The following is a 26,718-nucleotide window of genomic DNA, read 5'->3' as shown; positions in this document are numbered from 1 at the left end:
CAGAGAAACGCCACTCCGCTGCGCTCGTAGGCCCCTTTCTCCTTCCACGTCGCGCTCTCAGGGGCCCCTGGGTATTCCACTCATGTTCCTTTAAACAGCCAATACGCCTCAAGCTTCTCTGCAGCCCTGGCAAGTTCAGGTCTGACAACAGCCCAAAACCGCGTTGCTTCACCATCCAAAGCGGCAGGATTACACTTCTAATGTTCACTACTAGTGCTGCTCCGTGTGTGCTCTTCACACCTGCGTGCTGAAACTCACGCGCCACTAACGCAGGGGCTCTGGGCAGTGAAGCAGAGGGAATTCACCACCCGAGGCCAGGCTTCAAACGCCCCTTTGCCAACAATACTCAACGCTGCACTGCTGCTGGCAAATAGAGCGCGCGTTGAAAATCTGAAGAGCAGGGCTGGGAACACTGCGCCGGACTCCTGCTTAATGACACTGCTCCGGTGGCGCTACAATTGCTCGCAGGAAGGGGTACCTCACCTTGTCATGACACAACTTGATGGCTCGCCACGCACAACGGCGGAAGGTCTGGCTTCAGCGCGCTGGGGCACAAACAGCTGTACCTCACCTCCTGCGCGCCTGTCAGGAGCAGACTTTCACGTTAGTTTCCAGGCACCTACGACTCCTCTGTCTTCATTCGAGTCGACGTCTCGTCCCCTTGTTGTGCTGCTCCTTTCATCTGTTTGCCCCTCGCGTTACAGTTCTATTAAAGGTGTCAGGTTACTTCCCAGTCGGCCGGCTGTGAACACACGCGTCTGCTGCTGCTTTTCCGATTTTCTCTCGGCGGCCGTGTTTTCTCGGCGTGTTGAGGTCACTGGCTTTGACCCTCGTCGCCAGTGTGGAATTCACAAAATGAAGAACAGGACTCGGGATGGTGAACTCCAAGGAACTGTTTATTATTAAGTAATAAACACCCGTGACCTCAGCCACAGCCTCATGAACTGCCCTCGCGTCAGTGTGTCCCCGGCGCTCGCCTTGGCACGCTGGTCGCGGTGACATTCTAAGTGATGTCACCGCGAGCAGCACCATCACATGCAGAGCCGCCGGGGGAGGCAGGAAGAGGGAGATACCACACTTTCCCCTTCCAAAATGGGGAATAACTGCTCACACCGACGAGTGCTTTTCAAAGCCAATTTTCACCCTTTTTAAAAACAAGAACTGCGGGAAGCGTAAACCTGACCCATGAACGTCAATTCATAACAAGAATGAAACGAACTGCTGCACGCGCACCAGCGCGAGACACCGCAAAAACGATCCCGTTCCCCAGGTTCAGGCGTGAGTAGTGCACGAGGTTGGAGAGCTCGAGACGCCGCCGTGAGCGTGCATGTAAGCAGGGGAGGATCGCCGGAGAAGACATGGAGCCTGATGCCGATGCCGAGACTGACAGGCGGAAAGAGCCAGGTGAGTGGGGGTGTGTGGTATTGGTGGGGGAATGTGTGTGTGCATGTGTCTGAGTGTGCAGCTTAGTTGTGTGGGTGGGGTTCTGTGCGCTCCTCTGTGTGTGTGTGTGTGTGTGTGCGCGCGTGATTGAGAGGCGAGAGGCTGCCTTGCTGTGCACAGTTGGAGCAAGAGATGTGCACGGCTGGGGGGGCGGGGCCAGGGGGCGCGTCCACGAGGTGTAATCGGCGCTCGTGGCCAGATCTAGGTAGCTTCACAAGGAACTCGGTAACAATAGGTCGAGAGCTCGACCTAAAAAGGTGAGCCGTAGCCACTCTACAATAGGAGGGCCAAAGGGAAAAATATTTATAGACCAACCAAATTTAAATCCCCTACTTCTTACATTAACAACAACAATGAAATGAGGTGGTCTACTGTTCTATGTGTATCAGAAGTATAGTCTCTAGATATATACTGATGATTTCACTATATATCTAGAGACTATACCTCTGATACACATAGAACAGTAGACCACCTCATTTCATTGTTGTTGTTAATGTAAGAAGTAGGGGATTTAAATTTGGTTGGTCTATAAATATTTTTCCCTTTGGCCCTCCTATTGTAGTATTTATTCAGAGGTATTCACAAGCTGAAACAACTTCTGTTAAAACATCTACTGGCTGGTTCTTCTTTGTGAAACGTCTATTTCTTGGCGCTTCTTTGTGAAACGTCGTCTTAGCATGCAGGCACGAGAACCTGTTATAATGCTTATTGCAAATTGTCATTTTCTCAGTTAACAATCCTCATTTAATTTATACAAACAAAAATTGCAGATTCTAATGTTAGAAATCTTGTAAATGAAATGAAGATCACGCCCATTAGGGCTTCAAAAAGTGATTAATATTGTTAAACACATGTTGGCGAGAGCACTTCTATTTTGTGAAAAACAATAAATAATGATAGTTAACTAAAAATGTAAATAAAATACATGAAGTATTTCTGGGAATATAACAGAGCATGAAGCCTTTACATCTTTATATATTGTGCCCTTCCTGTTCTGGTTTATGGCAGTTACTACTTTATGTACTACAAGATGCAGCTGCTGACCAGCCCCAATTTCTGTGGGCTCGCCATCTCTCATGCTGCTAGTTCTACAAGAGCATTGTATAAAATCCTGTCCTTCCGAGCTAACCTGTCCTAACAGCACCCTCTCAGCTATTCTGCCATCTCACACTCTCTGTGACAAGCTGGCACCTTGCGCAAGAAAATACTGCCAGGTCGACCAGCGAAACTAACCATGAACCCTCTGGTGAGATTAACAAGCCCTCTTCAGTCATAGTTCAGAAACATCTCTCCTCTTTCTCCAAAGAGACTGCTATCTACAATAAAGTCTGCATCTTCTGACAATATCTGCCCAGTTGCTGTCCTGAAATCTCTAGTCCCCAGAGTTCTCCACACTTTGAGGACCCTACTTCATTCTTCATTTTGCTCACAAATTCCTCCCATTGGTGAAAGAAGAGTCTAATTAAACCTTTTCTTAACCCCTTCAGCGCGGCGCGAATTTTCGCACTGTGCTGAAGGTTCTATTGAGCGGGCGGGGCCATGGCGGAGTGGTTCCGTCATAAGCACAGCGCAACCGGCGCTCATGACGGAACCGCTCCGTCATGAGCACCGAAGGGGTTAAAGAAATGGATGTTCAGATTGAAGATGCTGATAGACCTAGATCGTTCCTACAGTCAAAATTGGGAATAAATGTCATGCTCACTGGCTCTTTAATTTCCTGGACTAGACTCTAGTCAATTGGGCTTCAGGTCTGAAATGGGCTCTGAGACCTTCTTATTTAATGTCCTAGGTGATCTTGGACTGGGACCAGATGAGGTGTGCTTACTTCCTCATCCTGCTTTAAATTCGACAGATCATTCCATCCTGGTCCAGCTGATGGCGGTGTTCGGTCTTTAGGAGGTGGCTAGAGCCTGTTTTGCTGCTTTTCTTTCTGACAGATGTCCAGCTTTAGCCTACCACCCTCCCTTTCTGACTCCCTGGCAGTCACCTGCGGCATCTCTCTAGGGTTCTTATGGTCTTGATTTTCAATGGTTCGTGGATAGTGAACTTACTTTAAAATACATGTACATTCTGTATTGTCCTGTTATTTTCCGGTTTTACTCAAAAGGACCGTTTTGCCATCTACTCCCATCCTTGCTGGGAAAGCTGAGATCAACTCTAGACTCGACTATGCTAAAGTCTGCTATCATGGCCTTCAGGTGTGCTGCATTCTTAACTACAAAGAGTTCAGCATATGACAATGCATCTAATGCTCAACTTTATAAAATACGATTGGTCACCTAAACCTGCAGAATGCTTTTCTGGCTTGCAGCTGTGCAGCATATCCAGTTTAATGTGCTATGCTTAAAAATCTGCTAAACAGTACTTGACGTTTTGAATTCAAGGACATAAGCTATAAATTGGATCACCCATTCCGACTTGTTTTTAGATGGCAGTTTAGGCCACTGTCTCTAGCAATGCTAGAAGAAGTGCATATATATGTATAAATACCATTTTTTGTTTCTGCTTCTCGCACTGCGAGAAAACAGAAAAAGGGGTTGGTTAGAGACGGGCGGTCCTGCTCAAGGGCAGGGGACGAGTGGCTAACCTAATGTTGTGGGCCCTGACTGTTTGGTTGGCCCTCTGAGGAGACCACAACAGTCATGCACACTCTCCCTTTTCTCCATGCAGGCTGCATGTAGCCTACATGGAAAAATGTTCTCCCCATAGACGCCTGTGTGGTCGGCATCCCAACCAATCACAATGCTGCCATTGCATCATAATATCTTACTGGGAAGACTGTGAAGCTCAAGCGTTGTTGATCTTGTTTTATGAAATGAGTCTCAAATATCTGCTCTGGAGCACGTAGCTCTCCCAGTACACTGAGACGTCTGGTGGGGTTATTCAGACCCCCTGGCACTGTATGTGAGTGCGGTGAATGTTGTGTTAGGAACCTTAGTATAGATAGTTTAGGGGAAGTTCATAGTTTAGGGGAAGTTCATAGGACCCCAAAATACATTAATATAGTGTGCATCCTACATTAGGCAAATCGTACCACAGGTTGGGGGGTAAACTCACCATCACCTTTGCATCCTTATCTCTTCTGTATGAGCTCGGCTTTGTGGAAGCGTGGCACCTCATCTGGTAAATTATTCCCATTTCTCAGTAGCACATCAGATATACTCAAGGATTGATTATATTCTATCAGGTCAAAGATTGAAGCTTAGTATACATAAGGTAGAACAGCTTCCTCAAATTATAAAAGACCATTATCCGGTCCTACATTGGGCTAAGGATGCTGACAAACGAATATCCAGAGTGGGGAGGTTAAACGAATTCCTACTGAGAGCGAAGATGGTGGTCCACGAAATCCAAGAGTGCATTGAGAAATATTTACAATTTAACACAGGAAAGTCAGACCCACAAACAGTTTGGGATGCCTTGAAAGCTATTCTCCTGGTAAATTTATTCAGAAAGCAAGCCAGCTGAAATTCATGAGGGAAGTGGCCACGGAAAGACTATGGTCCAGACTGATACCACTAAAACAGAAACACAAATCTAACCCCACCAAACGTTAGGCAGACAATTAATGACGATATAGGACCAGATATGTATAGTAAGGCAGTGGGTTTTAATCTGTGGTCTGGGGACCACTGGGGGTTAGTAACGCCTACTCAGGGGGTCCACAACTGTTTAGAATATTTAATAATATTAAGTGTACATACATAAAGAGACAAAATGTAGAACTGACATTTTTTTAATGTTCTGTAAATGTGAAGGTATTTGAGATTGGAGGCTAAAAATTAAGCTAGTATCCTCAGCCATGATGAGTGGCCTCAATTGAATTTAGAAATGCTCCAACCTTCTTATTCAAATGCAATTTGTTTAATATATGTTTGTTTGTGAATTAAATAATATATTTGATAATTTGTGCTTTTGTTGAAGAATTCTGGTTTCTGTATTTTTTGTGTGTATTGTTTTGCAATTCAAATCATTGAAACCACTTAGGGCCTTGGTCATCAGCTTCCAGGAATTACTCAGTGAGGATCCCTGGGTTCCAGTAATGATTAAGTGAGGGTGCACTGAAGTCAAAAGGTTAAGAACCACTGCACGAGAGTATGAAAAAGGAAATTATATTCTCGTAAGAGTTGGGGCCAAGTATCATGAGGGGGGCAATATAGCAGGCAGCCTGTTAGCCAAGAGACTAACAGCTACTAGAACAAAGAGGGTGATAACAAAAATTAAAGCTAGCACTGGGATTGTCCACACAACTGAGGAAGAAAAAGAAAAGCTTGTATAACATACTATGAATCTCTATATAAAGCACACCAATCGGTCACCAATGAGGCAACAACATAACTTCACTCAGTGCCTCTTCCCACCATCTCAGCCGCCACTCTTACTACAAAACACACGACGGAATAGGCTAATCCAGGTCATTCCATTTAGAGGAACTACATATAACATTTTAGTACTCACTGACGATATCTTTCATTTGGTTCACGATGCCCAGACAATCTCTACAAGAACTCATTACATTATTATCAGAATATTAACAGGTGACTAGCCTCAAAATCAACTAAAGGAGAACTTTAGGCCTCATACAATCAGGAGGTCAACATTTAGTCTGCTTACTATAGCAGGTGACCCCTTTTCAATTGACCCTTATGGGGCTTACTTATCTAAGGATTGTTCTAGCGACTGACCTCCAAGAGTAGGAAGTAATTTTAAGCTCCTGTCCAAAACGATTAAATCTCTCACAAAATTGTAACACATGTCTTTTATGGCTCAGCAAGATTGCTTCCTTACAAAAAAATTTTTAAATAAATACTATCCTCACTAAATACATAATGTGTTCGAAAATCTCCCACTTGCACTAACCAAACACAAATTGTCAAACTTACAAAATATCTAAACTAGCTTTGCCTGGGATGGGAATAAACACAACTCCACAAATATTTCTCTAGAGCACGAACACAACATGCAGCCTCGGGGACACTGAACAAACGCAGCTATTATGAAGCAAGAATGGCTCAAGGAAACGTCAGACAATATCTGGTGCACACTAGACCAAAGCTTCATGGCTTGTCAATTAGCATAACTATTATGTATTCCTAAATACCAACGCTGCTGCAATCTATATATCTCACCCATACTCAGGGTCACCCTAAACGCCTGGGACAATCTGATTAAACACAGGGAAGCCACTACACACCCTTCACACATGACACCAGTAGTGGATAACTCTAACTGTACTATGGGGTTAGACAGGCAACACTTCTGAGATTTGATAGATGGTGAGTGCTATTGTCTTTGAGATCTCTAGCAGAATGGAACTATCAGACCATTTGAAGACATTAAGCCCACCTTCCAGAACCTTAACAAATAAAGATCCCACTATTTCTAATTCTGTCACTGGGTCTCTCACCAGAGCATCAGAGAAGCAGCCATCCACCCTCTAATCCCCTTTGAGAAGTTTATGCAAAAACATCAAACGCAACACTTGGTTTTGAGGTTTTAGACCTTACTTCATAAGAGACCCACAGATCATTAACACAAATATTCATATGAAACTAGTTGAGAAAAGCACTTAAGGACACATTTTGATCAGAAATAATGGGAAGTGATCCTTATTCCCAACACAAACTTTGCTCATCACTTTCAAGTGCGAGAACTATATAAGATAGTATGCAGACAGTTCTACACTCCTAACGGGATGCATATTATGAACTCAACACATTCCAAGCTTTGTTGGAGACAGTGTCGTGGACACAGGCACCCCCTTTCCTATTCTATGCTCATGCCACCAAATCAAGAATTTTTGGTCATTGATTCTTTGAACTATACAGTGCGTTTGTAGGGTTAGATTTTAAAGAGAAAAAAGCCTCTATTGTACTCAGCACCCCTATAGATTGCATTTATCCATTACACTCCAAAAGAGCCATGAGAATATCTCAAGTACTTCTTGTGCCGAAACAAACAATATTGGGTGTATGGGGCGGATCTGTTACAATTCTTGCTACAGAGACTAGCAATGGATGGTCAATTCGGAGTCCCCATTGATGTGTATCGGGCAGTTCCACTAATGTGGGGACCTATCCTCACTCTGGTCCTTAATGCGGCTGTAGTAACTATGATTCCGCCCACCTGGGCTGACTCTATTATCGTCCCAATTTATAAAAAGGGAGATAGGTCAGTAGCTAGTAACTATCGCCCGATCAGTCTGTTAGACTCGTCGGTGAAGGTTATGAGCAGAGTGTTATTGTCCAGGTTGGAAGTTTGGGCAGAAGATGAAGGGATCCTCGCAAGCTCACAGTATGGTTTTAGGAAGGGCCAAGGGACACTAGATCAGTGCCCGAATTTAGAACTTTTAATTGGCAAGTGCACTTCGGCAAAGCAGGGTACTTTGTACCTCTGCTTTGCCGATTTGAGTAGCGTTTTTGATCTAGTTGATCATTCAATCTTGTGGCCAGTCCTGTTATAAATGGGTGCACCGGAACCCATTATCTTTTTTTTAGCAAGACTTTACGAAAAGATGCAAACGTGTGTCCGTGGTATTCGACAGGGTTGCGTTCTTGCCCCCCTGTTGTTTACCCTTTTCATTAATGCTATGGATGCTGTTTTGAACAAAGTCCAAGCTGATGCCCCACGGACCAATGGATTAAGTGTGTCAGTACTGCTTTATGCAGATGACGCTGTGCTTCTCTCAAGGACCCCTATAGGTCTACAACGTTTGATGGACAAGTTATCTGATTTCATCAGTGAGAGAAAGCTGATGATTAATAAGAGTAAAACTCTTGTCATGACTTGTGGAGCCAAATGTAATAAAAGGAACACCTTTTTTATTGAAGGGGTGAAAGTGCAGCAGGTAGAAACTTTCTGTTACCTGGGTGTCACTTTTACGCACAAAAATAGCTGGTCAGAAGAACTTTCAAAAGTCAGGTCCAAAATGGTAAAGTGTCCCCACGGCATCTTCAAGTTTGCATCTAAGATCGGCGATAGACGGATTAGAGATATGATGTCAATTTACAAGGCTAGCAGTGTCTCAATCGCATTATATTGAGCTGGGATATGGGGTTATACTAATATAGATGTAGTACAAAGAGAAGAAAATAATTTCCTCAAAAGACTCCTTTGTCTACCTACTTCAGCCCCAAATTAACTGATTCATAGAGAATTGGATGTTGCCTATTTAAGCGACCTCATCTCGTTGAGACCCCTGATGATATGGCGTGCGATCTGGGGGAAAGATGAAACGGCTTTTAACCAAAGCGTCATCAAGGATTGCCTTGACCTAGACAATTATACCAAAATACCGTGGCTTAAGTATGTTCTAGACAGCTTCAGGAATATTTTTGGGCTCAATGTACTAGCAGAACCATGTTCGGCAGGGAATATCACTAAAGTAGACATGAAAAACATATTTTTGCAGTACAGAGCACAGAAACGCCTGGAAGCTAACAGCCGCCTCACTACAGTCCGTCTCTACAATAAATACATTGAAAGTGATTTACCACAGCTATACTTGAGTATGGTAACTAGACCTGCCCACAGGTTTGTCTTAACCAGACTAAGATTTGGTACGGCTCATGTTTTGGTTGCTTTTCCCCAACCTAAGAAGCAACCTGTTCGGCCGTGCCCATGTGATGGGCATTCCAAGCAAAGCACTTTGCACTTTGTTAATTTGTACTCTCTTCTTGCATGTTAGGGTGGCTTACCTGAAACCGATTTTTGTAAAATGTGGTGTTAGGAATGTGGAGGATGCGATGAAGTTAGTTTATAATATGAATTCTCCGGATAAATGTTTTTATATTGCCACTTTTATCTCCAAATCAATCCAGATGAGAAATAGCATGCTGTTTTAAATATTTATTCCTTTTAAATTGCCCTGTTTTTATTATCTACCTTTTTAAATTGTATTGTATTGTCCCATGCATTTTGCTTATGTGCTTTTATGGTCATTGTATTCTATGAACGGAATAAAGCTTCATGAATTGCAATGGATAGTCAATGAGAAGATTTCATACGATTTAAAGGGTGAAACAGGCAGATTTGTGAAACTATGGGACCTCGACCTCTGCTATCTAAGCAATGACTATATAGGCCTCAAATGTTCAACAAGATTGCATGCCCTTGACCTCTTGGACCCAGAAAACCATCTTTGTCATTCATTTTAACAATATATTTCTGTTGTACTCATCTGATACAACTACGCCACTGGCAGAATGTGTGTTGACATAAGGGAGAAGGGAGGAGCCGGTGAGAGGGATTTTGCTATTGGTTTATATATGTAGGGAATGCTCACATAAGTGTTATAAGGTACAAAACCCAATAAAAATTATTGAAACTAAAAAACTAGCAATATGATTGGCTCTAAAATCTTTCAGATCCAAACAAAAGCATTTTCTGTACTGTTGCTTAGCACTTCTACTCACAGTCTCTCAATTTAATCTGCCTCATGTGGAGGATGTGCTTTCTCTATTATTTATTTCTTGTATGGAATAAATTGGCTTTTTGTTCATGCCAGAGGGAGTTCTTTGTACAGCTCACAGAGCTCTAAAAATCATTTTTTAGTTTCTCTTCCTTTGCTTCTTTGCATTAGGGGAAGGATAGTTCTAGTGCCATGATGCCTTTTGGCATACTCTTGCACTTTATAAGAAAATAAGGAAATCAAAACTCAAATTTAGAATAATCTTCAAAATGAAGGAATAGGGGAATTCTTAAAACAGCATGCGACTTGACTACCAAACTCATCCCTGTGGAGCAAGGTGGATTTCAAAGAGGTCACTCAAAACTGGACCATTGTTTAGTATATGGTCGATAGACCGTAGCTCGATAGAAACAAAGGTTGATTTATACTGCTGTTTTGTCAACTACTGGGTGACTTTTTAACCTCATAAACCAGGAAATGTTCTGAGAATCCCTTAATCAATTGACAATAGTAGGGGGAATTATTGGGAATCCTTAAAGAAATGTCTAGAAGGAACTGGGCTAGAATAGAATTAACACAAGGTGCTGTTTTATCATTTTTATTTTTAATTAAGGATGGGCTATGGCAAGGATGTGTTCTGGGCCAACCTTATTTGCTATTTATCTAAGGGATTTAACTTCTTTGTTGTTGAGTATCCATACATTTTCACCTAAAATGGGAGGAGGACATGTGCCCTACTGATATGCTGATAACCTAGTGATTAGGGATAGAACTCCAATTGGTGTACAAAAGAAAATGGATTTGTTTTTCTTAAATATTGCGAGTAAAGGAAACTTGTGATGAACATGAAAAAAATACAATGTTTTTTTTTTTACCGAAAAAAGAAAAAGGCACAATGTTTTCTGGCTAGAACTCGAATAAAATAAGCTTCCTCCTATATGTACATCTCAGAATGAATTTCACATCAAATTTGAACTGGAGGATGCATTTAGAATTCAGAAGTGCTATCAAGTATAGATTGGTTGTTGAAGTTTAGTAGAGATTAATGTTGCCCCTCCATGATACCCTTTTTAGATGCATTGGTTGGAGGGGCAGTGTTTAAAAGCTCTTCTGAACCTTGGAAAATCTTCCACAATACAAGCAATAAGAAAGGAAACAGGATTGGTGTATTGGTGTTTTGTATCAGTAAAGTTAATGTTGAAATTTTGGAATAGATCACTAGCATCTGAAGATAAATAAATTGCTTTTTAAAAACCAATTTTTCAGCAGAAAAATTAGATGGGCTGCTAGTTTAAAGAGACAGAAAAAAGCACAATTAGATCTAATTATGAAGAAAGCAATTTTGTCATGTGAAAATTATTTCGAATATTTGCACAAAAAAAGGGCTTGGTATCCCATTTATGAACTCTTGGATTAATGCGGAGACTTTTCCGTATACGTTCTCGCTACCGGATCAGGACAGGAGATGCAGGATCCTAAAATTCTGTATTGGATTGGGGGGGGGGGGGGAGGGAGGGGTCATACCTATATTTCCCAGCCCAGTCATATCCAATTTGATGTGGAAAGCACAGGTAATGTAAGGGCAGTTTAAATGTGAAATGTTCATGGGTAGATATTTTATTGGACTGTGTATATCATAAAGTAGAAGGGTTGAGAATTTTAAGAACAATTTTGATTAAGTATAATGTATATTCACATCAGGTATCCTTGAGCTTTTTATTTGGTACGCATTAATTTGATGTAATATCTGCAGCTGGGAAGTTTTTACAGGCGATATGCAGGGATGAAATGTCTTTTAGAAAATGACTGGCTTTGCAAGATAAATACAATTTTAGAATGATGGTAAATATAGTTGGTTGTGATGAATCTTAAAAAGCATGGAGTGTTGATTTTGAGGCCACAGAATTATGTTTGCCTTTTTTTTCATTTGACTAGGGCCTTACAGCTTCCTCAACTAAAAAGTTTTGTAAAAAACATGATAAAACAAAACATTGACAAAGACAAAAGGCAAAGTCCTCGTCAAACTGAAAAAGACGGCAAACATATTTCTTTGGTCTCAAAAAACACACATTGCCGCAGTAGTGCCTGCCACTGAAGGGAACTGCTATTGTGATGTGCTCCCTGCGATGGGCAGAATGCCATCACTCTCAGTGAAGGTAGCCAAATGATGAAGTGGGCTGAACCATTACCCCATGATGTATGTTGTAGTGGGTGGAAGAAAAAGTTGAATGATATAGCAAACGAACAATTGATGAAGAGTGATGTCTGAAGGGCCCTATAAGTATATTATACATATTGGTTTAGTATAATCAAAAGATTTTGACAAATTCCAGACCTAAAAAACAAAATCACTGATAAGACAACGAAAGGCCGATTACTATTTTGTCCCTTAAGACAATATACAATCTTCATCTGAAGGTATGTTGTCAATGTCATCTAAAAATGAAAAAAATAAAAACACCAATTTTGAATTTATGACTCACAAATTCAATACACTGCTTTTGACCACACAAAAGATGGTACAGGTTACATTACAAATCATATTATTAACATTGCGAACGACTGCACATACCACAGCACAACTGCCATCACTGATAACATTACTGAAGTGGTTTCTATTTTACATATCTTAAATCATATAATGTTTTGAGACCACAGTCAAGGACCATGTGTATAGGGGCATAAGTACTGAGCACAGCACCTAACCAAAGATAAGCCATGCACCCACAGAATGATGCTGGTTATGGCTGAAACCCAGGCCCAGCAGGGCCTTTGGCTAGGGTTGCTGAGCACGGTGAATTACTGAACCAGGAGTCTGCATGGCATGGTGAAAGCCTTGTATTTGGACTCTTGAAAAGGGCATTGGGTGTAGGGCCTGGTCAAGGGGCAGAGACTGCACCAAAAGGACTCTTCACAAGGTCAAATGCCATGCTTATGGACTCTTGGGGGTGGGAGGGTATGACGACTGAGCATGCTTGGTACAGCTAAAGCCCATGCCCAGTATTGTCTGGTGCCATGAGCACCAGGCCTAGCAGAAAAGTAGTCCCTGCACTGCCCAAAGAGCTTTGAGCTGCATCAGTACTAACCATAATCTAATGGCTAGAGCTGCTGACTCTGAAACATGGGAACCCAGGTTTGCCTTGTGCCTTGGCTCAACATCCTGGAATTCTGGGCAAATCTCCTGGTGCTAAAAATGGGGCGGACGGTGATGCAGTTACAGGTTCTGTTGTAAAGCACTGTAAAGTGCTTTGACCAGGTTTGCACTGTAAATAAATGCAAAAAAATTACCATGAACTTCTCTCTAACAACACTTTCTATAACCCCTCTCTCGTTATGGTCGAAACTTCATTTCCGGAGGTAGCATATAGTCTGTGCCACAATTCTAGTAAGTTTCCTTTTTTGTTTATAATATGTTGCTAATGCATGCATTTCTTTGATTTACCAAACGTATTTATGGTTTCGCTATAATTTATCCCCACTTTTTTCTGCATGGTTATTTCCATCATGTACCAATTTTCCCATCAATTAACCATGACTGTTTCATCATACTATGAACTTACCTAACGATTGCCTCATTTTGGAGACTTTCACAGTCGTCAATACATATTGCACTTCTTTCACCTCCGTGTAGCCATTTTGCGATGGAGTCCTTGTGTCGGCATTTCCAGGCTTTTTAGCTACTGGCTTAAGTTTAATTTCTTGGCGGGGGCTCCCCGAAGACAGGGCTGAGGGAGTCCCACCAAAGATCTGAGTCAAGAGTGGCCTCGACTTCTTGGACTTGTTAAAGGCTGAGTAGGCTTCCTCTTCTTTTGACAGGGACTTCCTATGTGTGGATTTTGGGGTTATGGGTTTACTCTTTGCAGGTTTGCTCGCTTGTGTTTCAGGTCGTGATGCCTCGTCTTGGGAAGCAGACCTGTCAGTATTTTGTGCTGTGTGAGCTGTCTGCAATTTCATTGGTTCTGTCAGCAGCCAATTGGGCTTCGTGGGACTGGTGGCTGCAGGCTGGAAAGGGATACTTTGCAAAGCATAGGCATCCACTGGCACATCTTCAAGTCGGGTGTAGTTTTTAGAGTGACGACGTTTGTTTTCCTTCACCTCCGAGAGAGTTAACTGTTCCAGTTCTCCTGTCAGGACTCTTGTATCGTGGTTGGGGTCAATGACTGGCTTTAAATCAAAGCCTCCTCTATAATCTGCAGAAAAGAGGTTAAAGGAAGTATTAAACGTTAACTCACTGTAAATTAATTATCACAATTCCATATCTAAAACAAAAGTGTACATCAATTCTTTGTAGGAAATACTGATGACATACTTTTCAATCCCTCATCTTAAACACTGCTGACCTCCATGATTGAAACACCTCATGTTACTACATTGATTAAAAAGCACATGGTACAAGACTGCTGAAGAATATGAGTTGTCTTTCACCCCATTTTGGTTTTTAGGTCGAGCCTGGGCAGTGCATGCGCTGCTCTGGGAGGCATGCTGTATTGAGGTAGGGATTCGGTGCTCCGTCCACTCTCTGCCAATATTTTTCATTGGCTTGTGTCATTGTCCACTGTAAACTGTGGCTATTCATTGGGCAAAAGGCTTAGTAGTCGCTCCTTAGTACCGCCTTGTCTCATTTTGTAACCTCCCACGGTGACATTCCCTGTTACATGAGTTGGTACTCGGTAGGCTTTAATTACAGCCTCCAAGCTCTATTTTCTCAAATAGCTTTGTTCTGCCTGCTATCTCGTATTGCAGGCAGGACACGCTCTCTCCTAATGCTTTTTCAAATATTTTATAGCACGCATTTGCTTTGCAATGTGTCTCGCATTTGTGAGAATTTAAGCTATTGGCATTGTAAATGATAATGCCTTTTATTCATCGGTTTTTAAAAAAAACACAAATAAAAGGCATTGTCATTTATAATGCCATTGCTCAAACTCTCATAAATTTGACACCTATTGCATTGCAAATGTTTGTTCTTTTATTCAGCAGAAAGCGCGACACTGCCCCATTTTTCTCAAAGTTGGGTTGTTTTAGAAGTCCCCCTTTAAGACTGAGGAAAATGCCAAGTAAAAGACACAGCAGGGCACTGGAAAACAAGTAAAAGGAAAAAAAGATAAATAGGACGGTCTTGGACTCAAATTCAGGAGTTTTAAAAGGCTGGTTTGCTCATTCACGACAGATATTTATTGTTTGTGCAAAATGTAAACAGTGTGCTCTTTTCACATACGTTCCAATACAAAAGAGTGTTAAAAGTGAAAAAATAATCGTGGCTGCAATTAATAAGGATTTCTAGAAAACTAACTTGTATACTTTTCTTACTCATCTGAAACAGATTCATGGTTTGAAACACTTATGAACTAATGGGCTTTATCAGAAGCTCTTCCCTCAGGCGAAACATTGCAAAGAAAGAGCATGGGGGTACAGCAGTGGCTAGCTGGACGGGGCGGCGAAGGTGAGCAAATTGTGTCTGATGACTACCACAAGCCCCCTGAATACAAGGCGTCAATCGGCCAGTCCCCCAGCCCCCAAACAAGTCGGCCATCGAGCCCCCCCACCCGCTCTTACATGCACTGGGTGGCAAACATAGGGTTTTCCCTAGTGGCAGTAGGTCTAGCTACGCCTTTGGGGTGCAGTGCTGGAAGAAATGTAGGCAGACAAAGGAGACAAGCCCCTAACTTCTTGATTCACCAGGACAGATACTGGCAAGGTTTGATCGACTATCAAATATCACAGTGCTCATTGTCTTGGGATCCCAATGGGCAAAGGTGTGCAGCCCAAGGAAGGAGGTTCTCTCATCATTAACTCTCTGCAACTGGGCCCCCAATCTGTCAGTGAGTTAGGGAGGTTATTGCCACAGACCAGGCAGTCTTCCCATAGTTTCATCCAGAGCAGCTACACACAATTCTTGATAGTCTACAGGCCTGGTTATTCCATTTGAGGACAGCAGAAACCAGAGGGGCCAGTGGATGGTCCATATCTTCCTCTAGCAGGGCATAGAGGTTCTTCTGCAGTAAAAGTGAACATAGAAATAGTGAATAAAGCCCCACTGCATATAAAAAAGAAACAATTTCCAATCTGTGTTGCTGGTGCACTTGCATTTAGGTAGAATCAAATGAAAGTGCCTCCTTTACCTACAGCCAGCAAACAGGTGCACGTGCAGAGGAGAAGTAGGCCATCACAGTGCTTAATTTGTAAAATAATAAGTGCCAGGGCTCTAGTCAGGGGACACTGCAGCTTGGACCACATATTGCCCCTGCCATGCTGCCAATTATAGTCACACTTCTACAGGTGTGACAATTCAGAGTATTTCAGGCCTCCAAAGCTATGAGAATGGCTTTGGGGTGCAAGAAATAGTCATTTTTAATTTATATTGAATTCATAATTACCTGTTGTTGTGGTCATCTCTAAATTTTCCAAACAGCGCCACCTTGTGGCAAACTGTCACAAGCGCTGGTGTTGACAATTAAGTGCCGGTGCTGAGCACAGGAAACCACCGGTATGGGGTAGTTGTGTTCAACATCCCTATGGAAATTAAAATGGGAAATGCACTTTTTGTTGGCCCCCACTTGATGTATCACCCCGAAAACTTTCCTTGCATAATGAGACCCAGTGGAACACTTTTTTGGGAATATATCGTGAAGATTAGTTCAATCTAAAATCTAAAATGCTTTTCCTATGGAAACTAGGTCCTAACTATATATATATATATATATATATATATATATATATATATATATATATATATATATATATATATATATATATATATATTCACTGACAAAACCATAGGTTTCACACCAGTTATAGTTAGCTGGAAATTTTACTGATATAAAACCATTGAAATTCCCACGTTATAGTTAGTCGGACTCACTATAACTTGCGCGTGCAATGCACTGCTGATGACATCACATATTACATCACTCATGACATGGTCAGTGACATCACTCATGACATCACTGATGACACCATCCAGTGAATATGTGTCTTTCTGAAAAATAAATATTAGTGAGTTATGTTTAAATATTTAAATACATATATTAGTGTTTCACTTTGTGTATAAGTGGCTACATGTGTTGATAAGTAGCTACATGCGTATGTATATGGGTTATTTGATATTTTTATTAGTATCAGTATGAGTGTCTATATGGTTTGGTGGGGGTATTACTTAGCACATAGATGCATGAGTGACTGACTCTTTGTTTGTATGTGTTTTGAAGACAGCATATGTACAGGACTGTATGGGTGGATGAGTGTCTATATGTGTTTGTTAGTGAGTGAATGACTGTCTCACTAGTGTCTTTATCAGTAACTACATATGTTTTAATCTAGTATATATGAATATTGATGTATATAAGTGAGTATATGTGAGAGTAAGAGATTGTAAGATTTCCTGTTTAAATAAGTATGTGTTTCTATAAGTGATTGTTTAAGAGAATAAATATGTGTAATTTTCAATAGAAGTAAGGTGGAAGTGTCTGTATAACTCTATATTCAAATAAAATGGTTGTTCAATAGTTTATTTGCATGTGTGAATATGTGTGTGAGTAACTTTTGGATGAATGTCGGTGTGTAACAGGATGTATAGGTGTATCTCTTCATATGATGAGTGAGTATATGTATGAGTGACTATATAGAACTGTTGGTGAATGAGTGGATGTGTATATAGATAGTGGAATTACAGAATTGCTTGTTGTAACTGATATAGGTATCTCCATTTTTTAAAAATTTCAGTTTCTATTTTTGAATATGTGTCTGAAGGGTTACTTTACACTGAGAGGAGGTCTGTCACTGTGTCACAAGGATGGTGTCATCAGTGATGTCATGAGTGATGTCACTGACCATGCCATGAGTGATGTAATATGTGATGTCATCAGCAGTGCATTGCACGCGCAAGTTATAGTGAGTCCGACTAACTATAACGTGGGAATTTCAATGGTTTTATATCAGTAAAATTTCCAGCTAACTATAACTGGTGTGAAACCTATGGTTTTGTCAGTGAATTTAATAGGTTTTTTAAATGCTAATTCCGAACTATAACTGGTGTGAAACCTATGGTTTTTTCAGTGAATTTCAAAGGTTTTTTAAATGCTAATTCCTAACTATAACTGGTGTGAAACCTATGGTTTTTTCAGTGAATTTCAAAGGTTTTTTTAATGCTAATTCCTAACTATATAAGACCTGAAAGCCCACCAGGAATCTCCAGTATGCGCCAGGGGACTGCATTGCAGAGAGGTGTAATGAAGCCACAACCCTTTTTACACCTCTCTGCAACGCAACCCCCGTGCATGTTTAAAGAGGGGGAACTAATTCCCCTTGCATACTGGGGGCCCCTGGGGGCCAATTAGCCCACCTGGAACCTCCAGTATGCGCCAGGGGCTGCATTGCAGAGGTGTAATGAGACTATGCCCCTTGTTACACCTCTCTGCAACGCAGCCCACTGCCGCGTTTGCAGAGGGGGAACTAATTCCCCTTGCATACTGGGGGTCCCTGGGGTCAACTAGTCCACCAGGAGCCTCCAGTATGCGCGAGGGAGCTGCATTGCAGAGAAGTGTAATGAGGCCTCACCCTTGTTACACCTCTCTGCAATGCAGGCCACTGGCGCGTTTGCAGAGGGGGGACTAATTCCCCTTGCATACTGGGGGTCCCTGGATCATATCTGCCCAAACACCGATATTCCAAACGATTGTAAATGACTTTTCTTGAGAAACATTTGGATTTGGATTATCATGTCCTATACTTTGGAATTTTTGAAAGACTGACTTTCAGGATGCTATAAATTACTCAAGTCTGCCCGAATTGTGTGGGTAAAATTGATACCTAGTCACTTTGAATAAGAATATACTTATGTCTCGTCTAACATTTGGAAGAAATATCTAGTTATATGACAACTGGATACCGACATAACTTGAAGGAAATAAGAACGCCCTGAAGAAGTTCTGTTGTACAGAACGAAACCTTTCGGCTGGCTGTGGTACATAAACTTAAGGAAAATAAAAGCATTTGAATATACACCAAGATTCAGCGCTTCAATAAGGACTCTAAGTGATATGATTTGATTGGACTCATTGTGAAAGTGGTGCTGTGCCAAACTTTGGAATATTCTCCACTACTCTCTACTACTTACTCTCTCCGACTCCACTACTCTCAAATACTCACTGTCTACTACTCATTCTCTACTACTCTACTACTCTCTACTACTCTCTCTCTACTACTCACTCCCTACTACTCGCTACTCGCTACTCCCTACTACTCACTATCTACTACTCTCTACTACTCACTCTCTACTACTCTCTCCCTACTACTCACTCTTTACTACTCACTACTACTCTCTACTACTCACTCTCTACTTCTCACTCTCTACTACTCTCTACTACTCACTCTCTACTACTCTCTCTCTACTAGTCTCTACTACTCACTCTACTACTCACTCTCTACTACTCACTACTATTCTCTCTGCTACTCATTCTCTACTACTCTCTACTACTCACTCTCTACTACTCACTCTCTACTACTCACTCTTTACTACTCTCTACTACTCACTTTCTACTGCTCTCTACTACTCACTCTACTACTTACTCTCTACTACTCTCTACTACTCACTCTCTACTACTCACTCTCTACTACTCTCTACTACTCACTCTACTATTCACTCTACTTCTCTCTACTACTCACTCTCTGCTACTCTCTCTACTGCTCTCTACTACTCTCTACTACTCACTCTCTACTCTCTATTACTCACTCTCTACTCTCTACCTCTCTACCTCTCTCTTCTTCTCTCTCTACTAATCTCTACCTCTCTACCGCTACCTCTCTACCTCTCTACCTCTACACCTCTACCTCTCTACCTCTCTCTACACGCACACATATACACATATATGCATATATATATGCATATGCATTTATATATGTATGTGTATGTATAAAAAAACAACAAAACATTTTTTTTTTAAACAGCTACTTATAAAACTGTCATTCTTTTTCCCCATGGTACACTCCCCGGTACGCGCACCGGTGCGCGCACCGGTGCGCGTACCGGGCGCTCCCCCCGCGAAAATCAAAAAAATGTTTTGTTTTTTTTTGCCCTGCGGGGCCCTTTTATGGCCCCCACATCAAACCTAGGGGGTCAAGGGGGGTCTACTCTGCCCCCTTATGGTCATTTCCCTCTTTGTTTTGGCCACCTCTTGTGTCTCGATTTTACCGAGACACAAGATGGCGGCCGCTCCGGACTGTTTAGAATGTTTACAGACACCCGAGAGCCAATCAGCTTTCCTCGCGCAAGTCGCGTGGCGCGCACGGTACGCGCACCGGTGCGCGTACCGGTGCGCTGCTATAGATATATATATTTTTTTGAACCTAAATTACTCAAAATCCAGTGGAGCACATATCTTGAGACATAGCAAAGGCACATCGGGCTACCAGGCCCTACAATTTTGCCAAGTTTGGTGGAAATCCATTCAGCCGTTCGGGCTAAAAGTGAAATCGACCGCCCTATGGAAATTAACATGGGGAAAACGCGTTTTGGGACCCCCCTTTTATCTTGGCCCTCGCTTGACGAATCCCCCCCAAACTTTCAGGGAAGGACCGGGGCGCCGCGAGGCCATTTTCAGGATGATTTCAGGCAGATTCGTCAACCGGTGCCAAAGTTATTCCAAATAGAATTTTGAGATTTAACATTGAAAAAAATCCTAACTATAACTACCTACTGGCGACCGCCAGTAGGTAATATATATATATATATATATATATATGTGTGTGTATAACTATATATATACATATACACACACACACACACATATCACACACATATATACATGTGTATATATATATATATATATATATATATATATATATTACCTACTGGCGGTCGCCAGTAGGTAGTTATAGTTAGGATTTTTTTCAATGTTAAATCTCAAAATTCTATTTGGAATAACTTTGGCACCGGTTGACGAATCTGCCTGAAATCATCCTGAAAATGGCCTCGCGGCGCCCCGGTCCTTCCCTGAAAGTTTGGGGGGGATTCGTCAAGCGAGGGCCAAGATAAAAGGGGGGTCCCAAAACGCGTTTTCCCCATGTTAATTTCCATAGGGCGGTCGATTTCACTTTTAGCCCGAACGGCTGAATGGATTTCCACCAAACTTGGCAAAATTGTAGGGCCTGGTAGCCCGATGTGCCTTTGCTATGTCTCAAGATATGTGCTCCACTGGATTTTGAGTAATTTAGGTTCAAAAAAATATATATATCTATAGCAGCGCACCGGTACGCGCACCGGTGCGCGTACCGTGCGCGCCACGCGACTTGCGCGAGGAAAGCTGATTGGCTCTCGGGTGTCTGTAAACATTCTAAACAGTCCGGAGCGGCCGCCATCTTGTGTCTCGGTAAAATCGAGACACAAGAGGTGGCCAAAACAAAGAGGGAAATGACCATAAGGGGGCAGAGTAGACCCCCCTTGACCCCCTAGGTTTGATGTGGGGGCCATAAAAGGGCCCCGCAGGGCAAAAAAAAACAAAACATTTTTTTGATTTTCGCGGGGGGAGCGCCCGGTACGCGCACCGGTGCGCGCACCGGTGCGCGTACCGGGGAGTGTACCATGGGGAAAAAGAATGACAGTTTTATAAGTAGCTGTTTAAAAAAAAAATGTTTTGTTGTTTTTTTATACATACACATACATATATAAATGCATATGCATATATATATGCATATATGTGTATATGTGTGCGTGTAGAGAGAGGTAGAGAGGTAGAGGTGTAGAGGTAGAGAGGTAGAGAGGTAGCGGTAGAGAGGTAGAGATTAGTAGAGAGAGAAGAAGAGAGAGGTAGAGAGGTAGAGAGTAGAGAGTGAGTAATAGAGAGTAGAGAGTGAGTAGTAGAGAGTAGTAGAGAGCAGTAGAGAGAGTAGCAGAGAGTGAGTAGTAGAGAGAAGTAGAGTGAATAGTAGAGTGAGTAGTAGAGAGTAGTAGAGAGTGAGTAGTAGAGAGTGAGTAGTAGAGAGTAGTAGAGAGTAAGTAGTAGAGTGAGTAGTAGAGAGCAGTAGAAAGTGAGTAGTAGAGAGTAGTAAAGAGTGAGTAGTAGAGAGTGAGTAGTAGAGAGTGAGTAGTAGAGAGTAGTAGAGAATGAGTAGCAGAGAGAATAGTAGTGAGTAGTAGAGAGTGAGTAGTAGAGTGAGTAGTAGAGACTAGTAGAGAGAGAGTAGTAGAGAGTGAGTAGTAGAGAGTAGTAGAGAGTGAGAAGTAGAGAGTGAGTAGTAGAGAGTAGTAGTGAGTAGTAAAGAGTGAGTAGTAGGGAGAGAGTAGTAGAGAGTGAGTAGTAGAGAGTAGTAGATAGTGAGTAGTAGGGAGTAGCGAGTAGCGAGTAGTAGGGAGTGAGTAGTAGAGAGAGAGTAGTAGAGAGTAGTAGAGTAGTAGAGAATGAGTAGTAGACAGTGAGTATTTGAGAGTAGTGGAGTCGGAGAGAGTAAGTAGTAGAGAGTAGTGGAGAATATTCCAAAGTTTGGCACAGCACCACTTTCACAATGAGTCCAATCAAATCATATCACTTAGAGTCCTTATTGAAGCGCTGAATCTTGGTGTATATTCAAATGCTTTTATTTTCCTTAAGTTTATGTACCACAGCCAGCCGAAAGGTTTCGTTCTGTACAACAGAACTTCTTCAGGGCGTTCTTATTTCCTTCAAGTTATGTCGGTATCCAGTTGTCATATAACTAGATATTTCTTCCAAATGTTAGACGAGACATAAGTATATTCTTATTCAAAGTGACTAGGTATCAATTTTACCCACACAATTCGGGCAGACTTGAGTAATTTATAGCATCCTGAAAGTCAGTCTTTCAAAAATTCCAAAGTATAGGACATGATAATCCAAATCCAAATGTTTCTCAAGAAAAGTCATTTACAATCGTTTGGAATATCGGTGTTTGGGCAGATATGATCCAGGGACCCCCAGTATGCAAGGGGAATTAGTCCCCCCTCTGCAAACGCGCCAGTGGCCTGCATTGCAGAGAGGTGTAACAAGGGTGAGGCCTCATTACACTTCTCTGCAATGCAGCTCCCTCGCGCATACTGGAGGCTCCTGGTGGACTAGTTGACCCCAGGGACCCCCAGTATGCAAGGGGAATTAGTTCCCCCTCTGCAAACGCGGCAGTGGGCTGCGTTGCAGAGAGGTGTAACAAGGGGCATAGTCTCATTACACCTCTGCAATGCAGCCCCTGGCGCATACTGGAGGTTCCAGGTGGGCTAATTGGCCCCCAGGGGCCCCCAGTATGCAAGGGGAATTAGTTCCCCCTCTTTAAACATGCACGGGGGTTGCGTTGCAGAGAGGTGTAAAAAGGGTTGTGGCTTCATTACACCTCTCTGCAATGCAGTCCCCTGGCGCATACTGGAGATTCCTGGTGGGCTTTCAGGTCTTATATAGTTAGGAATTAGCATTAAAAAAACCTTTGAAATTCACTGAAAAAACCATAGGTTTCACACCAGTTATAGTTAGGAATTAGCATTTAAAAAACCTTTGAAATTCACTGAAAAAACCATAGGTTTCACACCAGTTATAGTTCGGAATTAGCATTTAAAAAACCTATTAAATTCACTGACAAAACCATAGGTTTCACACCAGTTATAGTTAGCTGGAAATTTTACTGATATAAAACCATTGAAATTCCCACGTTATAGTTAGTCGGACTCACTATAACTTGCGCGTGCAATGCACTGCTGATGACATCACATATTACATCACTCATGGCATGGTCAGTGACATCACTCATGACATCACTGATGACACCATCCTTGTGACACAGTGACAGACCTCCTCTCAGTGTAAAGTAACCCTTCAGACACATATTCAAAAATAGAAACTGAAATTTTTAAAAAATGGAGATACCTATATCAGTTACAACAAGCAATTCTGTAATTCCACTATCTATATACACATCCACTCATTCACCAACAGTTCTATATAGTCACTCATACATATACTCACTCATCATATGAAGAGATACACCTATACATCCTGTTACACACCGACATTCATCCAAAAGTTACTCACACACATATTCACACATGCAAATAAACTATTGAACAACCATTTTATTTGAATATAGAGTTATACAGACACTTCCACCTTACTTCTATTGAAAATTACACATATTTATTCTCTTAAACAATCACTTATAGAAACACATACTTATTTAAACAGGAAATCTTACAATCTCTTACTCTCACATATACTCACTTATATACATCAATATTCATATATACTAGATTAAAACATATGTAGTTACTGATAAAGACACTAGTGAGACAGTCATTCACTCACTAACAAACACATATAGACACTCATCCACCCATACAGTCCTGTACATATGCTGTCTTCAAAACACATACAAACAAAGAGTCAGTCACTCATGCATCTATGTGCTAAGTAATACCCCCACCAAACCATATAGACACTCATACTGATACTAATAAAAATATCAAATAACCCATATACATACGCATGTAGCTACTTATCAACACATGTAGCCACTTATACACAAAGTGAAACACTAATATATGTATTTAAATATTTAAACATAACTCACTAATATTTATTTTTCAGAAAGACACATATTCACTGGATGGTGTCATCAGTGATGTCATGAGTGATGTCACTGACCATGTCATGAGTGATGTAATATGTGATGTCATCAGCAGTGCATTGCACGCGCAAGTTATAGTGAGTCCGACTAACTATAACGTGGGAATTTCAATGGTTTTATATCAGTAAAATTTCCAGCTAACTATAACTGGTGTGAAACCTATGGTTTTGTCAGTGAATTTAATAGGTTTTTTAAATGCTAATTCCGAACTATAACTGGTGTGAAACCTATGGTTTTTTCAGTGAATATATATATATATATTAATTCCATCTGGCCCAAGATTAGAGGCTCCCGGGTGCTCTGAGGCGGTGCACGCGAGGCGCGGCAGGACCCGCCGCGAATCAATAAATTCAGCTTTTCTCCTTGCAGAGAAGTTTGTTCCTCGTGCACTCCCGTGTGTCATTCAAATTAAACCACACTGGTTTTAGTCGATTGTAAGTTTTATTTCAGCAACCAGCAACACCTTACGCGTTTCGGTCTCTACGGAGACCTTGCTCACAGGTTAACTGAGTCGACATGTTTTTGCATTTAAATAAAGTGAAAAAATATTTTTTTGTTCCTGTTACATCACTTTCTGTTTCTCACACAGGCTTTGTGGGACATGTAGTTTTTAGTAATAATTTCTAAATTACAATGGCCATATCAATTATTTTCACGCAATTCTATACATTTGTACGAATTAATTCAATGATTTTAACCAAATTGAAACAATTTTAAACAAAAGTTAAGCCCTCCAGTGGGCATTTCCAAATTACAGTGCGTCCATACCAATTGTTATCACGCAATTTTATACATTTGTGCGAATTAATTCAATGATTAATTCAATGATTTTAACCAATTTGAAACAATTTTTAACAAAGTTAAGCAAATCAGATGTTAGAAACAAACTGCGTGCATGGGAAAAATTGTCCAAAAAAGAAATCAACAAGTGGTGGGAAGTCGCAGCCCTCAAAAGATACTTGGATGTTAAACGCGTACCGCGTGGTTTACGCATTAATCTCATGCCCAGCCACCAAGACACAAGCAATGAATTACTAACCGAATGGGGGGAATTTATCCTGAAATCGTCATTAGGATTAATGGAGATTCTAGTCAAACACGTAGAGATTGCGTTGGACAAAATCACCAAACAATTGAAAGAAATGGAAAAAGAATTGGCCACAATTGAGTTAAACCCGGAAATGAAAAAATTTAAGGAAGACCTGGAAAAATACATTGAAAAACACGAAGAAAATGTAAGAGTTAGAAAACAAACTAAGTTCCAAAGGGACAAAGATGATTACGATGATGGTCGTATTTTTACCTATGCCAAAAAATATGAGAGATTTAGAAACAATGAATATGGAAACTTGGGAAGCATGTCCTCAGTTTCTTCCCTCGCATCAACAGAACCTAGCCTAAGCGGTGGGGAAGAGGAACAAAGAGAAGCCAGAGCAAGGAGTTCTTTTTTTGACGATGTGAAATTAGCATTCAATCAAAGGACTTGGGAAAAAACAATGGGCCCTCCGAAAAATCTAAACCAGAGAGGAAGAGGGAGAGGAAGGGGACGGGGAAGCACACCCCAAAACAAACCAGAAGGGGCAAGCGAAAATACGGCACAAGCTTCTGGCACAGACCGCGTAGGAACCATGACACGCAATATGAGAAAAAAGTGGAACACCTAAAAAAATATCAGGAAACCGCAGAGAAAGATCAAGAAATGGCATTATCAGATGAAGAACAAAATAAAATATCTGACGACCAAGAATTACAAGTAATCAACTTATCATCAAAACAATTGAGTGAATTAGAACTACAGGTTCTCAAACGAGGCATGAATTTTTGTCCAACGAGTGGTATGAATTTGGCTGAAACACGGATAGATCTCTACAAATTCGTGAGAAAAATAAAACTAGCAAAACTATTCATTGACAAACCAGATATGGCAAACTACAGAAGAAACATAATCCAAGCGACTATGCAAACACCAATACAAGATGCTGAACATTTTGTGAACTTGATGGAACTAAGCCAGACCCCACAACAGGGGGGCGGACAAGTACAGACACATTGTGTACAACTGGGAGCTGGAATCTCCAAAATGAAACCGCAGTCTAAATTTTACCCTCAATTACCACCAGGGAACAAAATAGACTTTTTTCAAGAATGTGTCGTAAAGGATCTTTACCAATTAAAAGCTCCGTCCGCCAAAGACAATCTAACTAAACAAGAACGCCAAACCTTAAACTTACTTCAAAAAGATGATACAA

At 41.4% G+C, this 26,718-nt stretch overlaps 1 protein-coding gene across 1 annotated transcript in view; it reads right to left on the bottom strand.

Moving 5' to 3' along the window:
* The window catches only part of PDZD7 (PDZ domain containing 7), a 721,728-nt gene that overhangs the window by 88,821 nt on the left and 606,189 nt on the right, over positions 1–26,718 (bottom strand). The window contains exon 14 of the mRNA XM_086922676.1: positions 13,414–14,043. Within this exon, the coding sequence (XP_086778802.1) occupies positions 13,414–14,043 (630 nt within the window). The remainder of the gene's footprint in view (positions 1–13,413; positions 14,044–26,718) is intronic.

The sequence above is a fragment of the Lissotriton vulgaris genome, chromosome 5 (assembly GCF_964263255.1).
Source record: "Lissotriton vulgaris chromosome 5, aLisVul1.2, whole genome shotgun sequence".
Lineage (NCBI taxonomy): Eukaryota > Metazoa > Chordata > Amphibia > Caudata > Salamandridae > Lissotriton > Lissotriton vulgaris.
The sequence above is the reverse complement of the archived record's forward strand: the minus strand, read 5'-3'. Positions and strand labels throughout refer to the sequence as shown.